The sequence below is a fragment of the Vanessa cardui genome, chromosome W (genome assembly GCF_905220365.1).
Source record: "Vanessa cardui chromosome W, ilVanCard2.1, whole genome shotgun sequence".
Classification (NCBI taxonomy): domain Eukaryota; kingdom Metazoa; phylum Arthropoda; class Insecta; order Lepidoptera; family Nymphalidae; genus Vanessa; species Vanessa cardui.
Window position 1 is genome coordinate 1,236,749 of NC_061153.1, and position 10,607 is coordinate 1,247,355.

Consider the following 10,607-nt stretch of genomic DNA (forward strand, 5'->3'; position numbering starts at 1 on the left):
ATAATTTTGCTTGCTAACATTAGGTAGGGTAAAAACTACACATTTTGTTTTTTGAGCATTCAAAACTAAATTATTTACTGTAAACCAATTGTGTATCTGTGATAATGCACCGTTTATATCGTCATAGTAATTTTTTTTCCTGTCAACCTTAAAAATCAGCGAAGTATCGTCAGCAAACAACACTATATCACAAATACCCTTAACATAGAAAGGAAGATCATTTTACATACTAGGAATAGAAAGGGACCCAAAATTGAACCTCGTGGAACTCCCATTTTTAACGTAGATCCAGAAGACTTTATTCCATTAATGAAAACTTGCTGGATTCTTTGACTTAAATATGAAGCGATGAGATCAAGAGCTTTGCCTTTAACACCGTAATATTTGAGCTTATAAAGAAGCGTTTCGTGTTCTACACAATCGAATGCTTTAGATAAATCACAGAATACTCCAATAGCGTTCTGTGATTTTTCCCAAGCATCGTATATATGTTTGAGAAGCGCAATCCCCGCATCAGTTGTCGAGCGACCTCTTCTAAAACCGAATTGCTCACCATGAAAAATAGCATTTGTACCGAAATGGACGAGAAGTTGATTTAAAATATTTTTTTCGAAAATTTTACTTCAGGATGGGAGTATTGAAATAGGCCTGTAATTACCGGGATCGCTTCTGTTTCCAGTTATAAAAAGTGGTAAAACTTTACTACATTTTAACAAGTTAGGAAATGAACCCGTGTCGAAACTCTTGTTAAAAATTACTGTTATATACGGAGCAATATCGTATATGATGTTATTAAAAAAATTTACCGAAATGCCCCATATGTTGTTAGTTTTTTTAATATTTACAGTTTTAAATACTTTTATGACATCTATTTTAGAAACACTATTATTTAATAACCTAGCTGCATTTGATGTAGATGATTTTAAATGAAATGTTATTTTATGGGGTACTTTATCAAAAAATGTTTCAAATATATTAGCAACCTCTAATTCAGAACTCGTGTATCTACTACCTGTGTTCAATTCTATTGGTATCATTTCCTTTTTGGGTTTTCCACTAACACTACTAATAACATCCCATGTGGCTTTAATTCTATTATCAGAATTCAGGATTTTTTTCTTTAAATATAAGGACTTAGCAGAAATGCATACTGTTTTAAAAATTTTGGAATATTTAATGACGTATTCTAAAAACACTACGCTTCGATTCCACCGCCTCATATCATATAAGTCGTATAATTTATTTCTACTTTTATAAATACCAACAGTAGCCCAGTCACTAAACTTTAATTTTGTGTTACTATAACATGATTTCATTTTAAATATATTGTTAAATTCCTTTAGTATTACTTCAAAAAATGAATTATAAAGCTCATTTGGATCCTGTGTCGTAAGATCTAGATTAGACAATTTATATGCCACAATATCTTTAAAACAATGTAATTTGTTAGCCGTTATTGGCCTGTATGTTATTTTTTTTAAATGATTTATTTTATTTATTTATTTCTTTGTGTTTTAATGAAAACTTCTCACCACAATGGTCAGTTAAATTATTTATAATTGATACTTCATATATTTCACAGTCACAAAACACATTATCAATACACGTCGAAGTATCGTCGGTTATTCGCGTCGGTTCATTAACTCTATGAGTTACATTAAATGACATAAACAAGGCGACCAACCGAACACTTAACGTAGTTTCTTTAAGTAAGTCGACGTTAAAGTCCCCACATACAATTATATATTTATTAGTTTTACATAGCTTTTTAAGAATGTCCTCCATAGTGGTTTCAAACAAATAAAAATCTCCCGATGGGGGCCGGTACACGCAGACTATAATGTACTGTGGAAATCCCATCGGGACCGGGCGCTGTATTCCGGGCACTCAGGCAACCAAGTGCTCGGTCAAACTCCTGCTCTGTAACCCTCAACTCATCGGTCCAAGTGACCGGCGGTAGCGAGGGATACAGGGGACTTGACCGGATCACCGGGAAGAGCGAATGTATCACTCTCCTCAGTAGATCCGGATCTAAGGTCTCCGTCAACGGGGGCATCCACGGGTGTAACTTGCCCAGCACCATGCGGTACGGGCGCCCCCCACGAATCCCTGTCGAGTCCATCGAGGAGCTCGTTCCAGGACCGAGCGCCGGCGTCTGAGATGGCGTCTCGCAACGCCTTCTTGGCCTCCTGGAAAGCCCTGTAGGCTTCGTCTCTCTCCTCTACTCCAGAGGAGTAGAGGAGAGTGCTGGCCTTCTTCTCCGGGTTCTGCTGGACTGGCGGTGAGCGCGTAAGCATGCGGTTCGCAGCTGCGCGATCTCCTCCGACCACCAATGCATCGCCCGGCGCTCGAAGCGGCCTGCCCGGGGCATCGATGCATCGCAGATCGACGTCATCGTGCCCCTGAACCAGAACGACTCACCCCGGGGTCGGGCTTAATCTCCTCGGCGTTTTGTGGCCAAGCCGCGACGATGGCAGCGGCTTCGAGATGATCTCGGTTTAGCCGCTTGAGGGCCCATCGTCGCGGCAGGGTGTCTCCCTGACGACGGCTGGATCGGTCGGGATGGCGGATAGACACATCGAAAAAGATGTGGCGGTGGTCGGATAGTGTGACCACCTCCTCAGCGACACGCCATCCCGAGAGCATGCGAATCGCAGGAGGAGTCGCCCATGTAAGGTCCACGACCGACTCCCCCTGCCACCGCACGCATGTACTCTCCGACCCGACGTTAATGAGCCGGAGGTCCAAACCAGCTGCCCAGTCGAGAAGCGTCACTCCCTTCGGATCGTCCCTAGAGTTACCCCAAGCCCTGGCGTGGGCATTGAAGTCCCCCAGGACGATCAGCGGACGGGGTAGGCATCTGCGTATGCAGTCCGCCAGCCCGTCCAGGTACAACTCGTAGCCGGCGAGTGACCTGTTGGGAGAGACGTAACACTCCACAATGGCCAAGGGGCCCCACCGAACGGCCACGAATCCCTGCCCCGCTTCGAGCAGGGAACAGGGTGGGACCGCCGCACCGCCCGCCCAATGGACGGCCACGGTGCCAGCAGCGTCCACAAACCAGCGAGGTTGGTCGGAGACGCGATAGGGCTCCGCCACGACCGCGAGGCCTATGGACCACTCCGCAATGGTCTGCATCAGAAGTTGCTGAGCATTGCGGCAGTGGTTCAAGTTCGTCTGCAGCACCCTTACTCCCGCGAATGGGAGACCTCCATGGCCTCCTGCGGAGCAGAGTCCGGTGCTGAGGCGGGAGCCTCGGCGGTCGTATGAGCCGGGGTGGGAGGAGCGGTCTTTTTACCCTTCTTCCTCCCACCCGCCGTCTGGCATTCGGTCTGCCCCATTCGGACACGTCTGCCCAACGTGGCCCTTCTCGAAGCACCGGAAGCAATATAGTGGCCTTGCTTCCAGCACCTCGACCCTAGCGGAGCCCCATCCCACGCGGATGCATGAGGTCGTCGCCAGCTTGCGCATGGCGGCAAGAGGGCACCTCACATGTGCCGTGCCGAGCGCCATGAGTGACCGAAGGATACTGCCAACAGTGACATTCTCCGTCGAACACCCACTCGCCTCTGCGATGGCCGACGCCACCTCCTCCGGTGTCTTGGCGTCGTCCAGATCGAGCACACGTAGCTCGCCTGTTTTAATTGGACGAGCCACCCTCACATTGAGGTCCTTGAGGACCTCACGCATCCGCGCTGCGAGACGGTCGGCTTTAGCGTCACTGTCGGGACCCCCGATGTTCAACAGGATCCCGCCAGTGATGGCCCTTTTCTGCTCGACCGTCTCGATACCGAGGTCAGGGAGCTGAACCCGCGTACGGGCAGCTCGCATGACCTCAGTATAGGTCGTCGTCGCGCCTTCGACGACCGTTATGACGACTGCCGCGGTCGCCGGCACCTTTGGGAGCCTCATCTTAGGCACCTTCTTAGCCGCAGGCTTTATTGCCGCAGGCTGGGAAGACGCCTTCAGCCGCGATCCAGGTTGCGCTTTCCTGGCCGCGACCGTCGCCCAAGACTCGGCAGAAGCCGTCGGACGAGAGGAGGAGGGACAGGAGGCGGGCACCGGTGGTCAGTCGGTGAACGGCGGAGGAGCCGGTCCCGCCTTCCTCTTCCTCCCCCTGCTTCTCCGCTTCCCGGGCGGAGGAGACTCCGTCAATTGGGCCTCCACTGGCCGAATAGGCGCAGCTCTCCCCGTCAATGTGGCCCTGTCGGGAAAGAGCTCCGCCCTGAAGACGGCAACAACGACTCCGCAACTCATGTCCGAGTCGCAGCCACTCCCCTCCACCTCTTCCTCGCCGGCGATGTTGGAGCCGGGTGTGTCCGGGCGAATAAACCGCCCACGCTCGTCTCGTGCCAACTCCTTTCTTCCCTCCCCTGGATCCTTTAACTGGATCTTAATCCTAGGTTCGGTCTTTGCGGACCGCGGTCTGCCTCTCCCCGACCGTGCCTTGGGCACCTACGGAGGCGGCAAGACGTCACTGGCCGACTCTGACCCCTGGGATTCCCCCTGTCGGACACACAGGCGTTTCCGGCCGTCGGGCCTCGCCTGCGCGGTGTCGGTTCTCGTAGCCATCGCTCCAGGCTACGAGAACGAGTGGAGCCTCCTCGGCTCTTGACACCATCGGCGTGTGGTTTAGCGGTATGCGCGAATAAGGTCCAGGCAATCCAGAACTTCCCAGAGCCCAAAACAGTAAGAGAGTTGCGTCGTTTCTTCGGGATGTTGAACTTTTACCGGAGGTTTATCCCTTTGAAATTTCAATTTCAAATACCAATAAATGCTCTTTTAACAGACTGCTTTAAGGGTTCACATCCCGTCATCTTCACATACAAGGAACACGATGCTTTCAGCGTGCAAAAACAGTCTTTACAACGCAGCACTCCTGGCACACCCAGACTGTAATGCTAAACTGGTCTTGATCACCGATGCATCAGATACGGCGATTGGAGCAGTTTTACAACAGTTCAAGGAAGGTCAGTGGCAACCGCTAGCATTTTTTTCGCAGAAACTTATGCCCTCGCAACAGAAGAACTCACCGTACGATCGTGAACTCCTCGCCATCTACGAGGCAATTAAATATTTTCGGCATATGATCGAGGCCAGGAAATTTATTATTTACACGGACCATAAACCTATCGTCTTTGCGTTCCACACGCTTAGGGAATAGAATTGCTCGCCGAGACAGTTTCGGCATTTGGATTTTATATCACAATTTACTACTGACATCAGACACGTATCAGGGAAGGACAATGTTCTGGCTGATACACTGTCTCGCGTCGAGGAAATTTCTCAACCTATTGACATGACTGCACTTGCTAACGCCCAACTTTCCGACTCTGAGCTGTAACAGCTGCTGAGTGGTAATGATTCTTCCCTACGCCTTAGGAAGGTCAAGCTCCGTGAATCCAATGCCGACCTGTACTACGATGAGGCGTGCGGTGCTCTTAGACCATACGTACCTAAGTCAATGCGGCGACAGGTATACGACAGCCTACACTAGCTGAGCCATCCCAGCGCAAATAAAACGGTCAAGTTGGTGGCAGAGCGTTACGTGTGGCCAAATATGCGGAAAGACTGCAGGGAATGGGCTCGTTCCTGTATAGCATGGCAAGGCGCGAAAGTGACACGACACGTGTCGTCACCCCTAGGCAACGTTTTATGTTTGTCCATATCGACATCATAAGTCTCCTGCCACCATCCCAGTAATATAGATACTGTCTCACAGCCGTTGATCGCTTTACCCGATGGCCAGAGGTAATACCACTTAGTGATATCACGGCTGAGACAGTAGCTTAGGCCCTGTTGCATGGTTGGATCGCACGATATGGATGTCTGACTGACATTGTGACGGATCGTGGCAGACAGTTTGAGTCGGCACTCTTTGCACAATTCTCCAAAATTGCCGATTTTCAACATCGACGAACCACTGCATACCACCCTGCATGTAATGGACTCGTGGAGCGGTTTCATACACAGCTGAAAGCAGCCATCACTTGCAATGAAAGCGCTTACTGGTTGGAAATCCTTCCACTAGTCCTATTAGGTATCAGGGCTACATTCAAGGATGACATACAAGCCTCACCCGCCGAACTGGTATACGGCGAAACCTTAGATTACCAGGCAATTTCTTTGAGCCCCAATTCGATGGCACAGAGAACGTGACGCAATATGCGGCACGACTTAAACGACACGTTCAATGTCTCTTGCCATCGCCAGGTTCCCGCCACCTCAGCAATCGCCCCGTCTTTATATTCAAAGACCTGACAACTGCTTCCCATGTCTTACATGGGCTTACATGGGCCCGCATTAGACATCATCATTATAAGTCGGTTAGAAACCGACTTCTAAAAAAGGAGGTTATCAATTCGACATGTATGGATATAACATTGCTAAAATTTAATTATATTTGAGTATGATGATCCATTTAGGCTTCTAAGTACGTTTGCTAAATTTCATAAGTGTATGTTTGTCCACGAATTTCTCGAAAACTAAAATTCGTATTGAGATGATCATTTCTAATCTAAGTTAGGAACTTAAGGAACAGAGTAAGTTTCATTAAAATCGGTCGAGTAGTTTGATAGATATGCTTTTAATTTCTAGTTCTCATAGCTGTTTCTAATTTTGAAGTTGATACAACACTATTACACCTAACTACTTGTAAGTAAAATAAAGTGGATATATCCACTTTAATTCGACATCCAAAAATTTCGATAACATTTTCGTCGACATTCAAAACGCCATTTTTCGCAAATCCACAATTAATACCATTGATTAATCAAGTTCTCCACCAATAATATCGCGTCAATTTGCTGTCAAAAATTGTTTATTTGACTAATATATGTTATGGTTGGAGTCGATTTTATCTGGAGGCACAGCAGTGCCCCAACCAAGTCTCGAGCAAAACGGGCACGGCCGTACCATCTTTTCTCAAAGCGATTCGCGGCTGTTGATCTTCGAAGTAAGCAAAGCTAGGAGTTTGGATTTTCAGTGACTAATAGTAGGCATTAGAACGAGCTTAAGTTCGAAATTGCATGCCAATTGAATTAATAGTTTAGGATTTACGATCGATCAAAGTTACACGATTTTGTCACTCACTGACTCACTGACCGATCATCAAAAATCTAAGGTACTTCTAGCAGACTTGGAAATTTCAAATTTTGTATCAAGATAGGTCATTAGCCACATATATATATATATATATATATATATATATATATATATATATATAATTGCTATATTTAAATAGCAATTATGACGTCATTTGCTTAACTGAAACCAATTTCAATGATGAAATATTCGACCATGAAGTCTTTGACTCACGCTACAATGTTTTTCGTAGAGATCGCTATACTACAAGTATTTTAGGGGCTATACCATTATATTTAGTCCCTAATTTATTTTCTTTATGAAGTGGAGTTAAGCGGGAGACAAATAATAGTCATTGTTTGTTTCGGTATTTTACTTGGCGTGTTCGCATTATGACTTCTTAATACTAACTGAATATTAAATTAATACTCCATACACATTTCGTATTACATGCACTTTTATAGGCACATTTTGTCAAGTAGTGTTTGTTACATACATTATACACTACACACACTACTACAATTATTGTATCCCTACACCATCCCCCTTCCTTAAAAACATTATTACATTCACATAATAAAACATAACAAATATATATTAGAAACAATAAATTATACAAAGGGAGAAACAAATAACATAACATGATAACTTTTAAGCGTAGGCAGCCGTCGCAACGTTGTGTTGCTGCTGGGATACGCTCACTCCGTTAGAGTTCCGGGGACTCACATCGGACGCTTGCTGCTGTATCCAATTTTTTATTCGGTGAACGCAGCGTAGTTTAATTACATACACAAGAGCTAGTCCTAAAATCACGACTAACCCGACCAAAATCCACGAAATGTTATTTAATTTATCTTCCACATGCTCGTTGTTAACTGTCTGCGCAATAACATTGTTGTTGGTTGCCTGCTTGCTTTGTCCCCAACCCATGTTACAAATTAGAAGAAATTACAAAAAAATGTGTAATAAATCTTACTGATAAACACGTACTAGTAATATTACCTAAAAATAACAGGTTTATATCTTAACATTTCTTCAGTAAGTTTAAAATTCAGCAAAAATGCATTATAAATCATATAAGTAACATATAACTTATTGAAAAAAACAAAATTAAATCATATGACTTATTGAAAAAAACAAAATTAAATCTTATTGACACTTGCTTAAAAAATAATACCCGAAAACAACTTAATTATTGTGCGTCTGCAAAACGCACAGTTGGCCTGATAATTCTACCACTCCGCGATATCTTCGGAAGTAAAACATTACTGGAAGTGGCATCGCTTGTCGAGTTATCAGTCTCTATCGGAGCCTTATTAACACTCTCTTTAGATTTGTCAACTTGTTCATAGTAATTTTTGTCTATTATGTATGCGGGCTTTAAACGATCTATAGATACACAATATTCACGATCATCTATTAAAATAGTAAATACTTTACCTCTCCTCCTTATGACGCGGAATGAGCCATCATAGGGTGGTTGAAGGGTTTTACGAAGAACATCCTTCCGCAAAAATACATACTCACATGTTTTTAAATCAGGATGGACGAAAATTGAGCTTGAATTAGTATGACTCGATGGTCGAGGCTTTAAGTTATTAATAATGTATTGGATAGATATATACCAGCCAGAACAGTACATGAATCATCTAGACATCCAGTATGGTTTTCCAGATCATTAATAAAACTCATTAACAAGAAATTGCGAGTACATAAACGTTGGAAAATTTACGGCCGAACAAGTGACTATGACCTATTTACTGATTTAAGACACAAAACTAAGCAGTTAGAAGTAGAATGTTATGACACTTTTATTTCAAGAGCAGAGGACAGTATTCATTATAATTCTAAAAAATTTTGGTCATATATTAAATCTAAGCAAAGTAGTAATAATCTACCGGATACCATGTTTCTGGATGGTGGTACTGGATCTGATGGGAGCTATAGTATAGCTAATTTATTCAACTGTTTCTTTAAATCAGTATTCGAATCCAATACTGACCCAAAACCCGATGAACATTGTTTAATTCAACACAACCAAACATTAATCAACAAAATAAGCGTGTCATGTGATACTGTAGAAAAATATCTCTCAAATCTAGACGCTTCTAAAGGCAGTGGTCCAGATGGACTCCATCCCACATTTTTAAAAAGTTGTTGCAAATCTTTAGCATTACCTCTATATTTACTGTTCACTAAGTCTTTGTGTTCGGGTTCATTACCACCAGTTTGGAAAAAGTCCTTAATTGTTCCCATTTTTAAAAGCGGTGATAGACATAATATAAAAAATTATCGTGGTATATCAAAGTTATCCGTCATTCCTAAATTATTTGAGAAAATTATTTATGACACTATTTTTCCTTTAGTAAGACCGTTATTAATAACTCAACAACACGGATTTATTAGTAAGCGTTCTGTTGAATCTAATCTTACAGAATTTCTGGATATAGTTCTTTCTGCCATGGAGAGGGGATATCAAGTTGATGTCGTCTATACTGATTATTCAAAAGCTTTTGATAAAATTCCACATGCGTTGTTAATTAAAAAACTTGAGTATATTGGTATACACGGTGATTTATTAAGATGGTTGATATCTTACCTCCGTGACAGAACACAAGCAGTTGCGATCAAAGGACATATATCTAGTTTTATTCCCATTACATCTGGGGTTCCCCAGGGCTCACATCTCGGTCCTTTGCTGTTTAATATTTTTATTAATGACTTATTGAAAACTTTTCAAAACTCTAATATATTACTATATGCTGATGATACAAAAATATTTCAAATTATTAAACAAACTGATGATTGCGTTAAATTACAAAATGATTTAATTACTTTAAAACATTATTGTTTATCCAATTTGTTTATCCAAAAACATTATTGTTTATCATCTTAACATTGAAAAGTGCTATGTAATAACATTTAGTAGAAAAATTAATCCAATATTATTTGACTACATGATTTATGATAAAGTAGTGAACAGAGTGACCGAGGTGAGGGACCTGGGAGTTCTTCTTGACGCTGTAAAACAGCGTCAAGAAGAACTATTTGATCAACATATAAATAAAATAACAGCCAAAGCTTACAGTATGCTGGGGTTCATATTTCGTCAAGGAAGCGATTTCAAGAACATACACACTTACAATATCTTATACAACTCTTATGTTAGGTCTCATTTGGAATACGCTTCCACTGTTTGGAATCCGCAATATTCTAAGTATATTTTGGCAATAGAAAGCGTCCAAAACAAGTTTCTTAAAAGAATGACATACAAATTTGGGGAAAACTCTGTCAAAAGTCTAAACATTCTGTCACTTGAGAACCGCAGGGTATATAGGGATCAAATTTTCCTATATAAAATCATTAATAATCTTATAGACTCAACATATTTATTAAATAACATATTTTTTAAGTGCTCTAATTCTTCTATACGATGTAAACATATCTTCTCTGTCCCATTATGTAAAAGAAATTATGCAAAAAATCGTTTTCTCGTAAGAGCTTGTACTAACTATAACACATTG

General features: G+C 42.6%; 1 protein-coding gene across 1 annotated transcript; it reads right to left on the reverse strand.

Moving 5' to 3' along the window:
* Window positions 1-2,391: 2,391 nt before the first annotated feature.
* Window positions 2,392-3,831, reverse strand: LOC124542802. Its single transcript, XM_047120687.1, has 2 exons — window positions 3,299-3,831; window positions 2,392-3,241 (listed from the first exon to the last, which is right to left on the reverse strand). Exons 1-2 carry the CDS (start codon window positions 3,829-3,831, stop codon window positions 2,392-2,394), a joined length of 1,383 nt encoding a protein of 460 aa, XP_046976643.1.
* Between the last annotated feature and the right edge of the window lie 6,776 nt (window positions 3,832-10,607).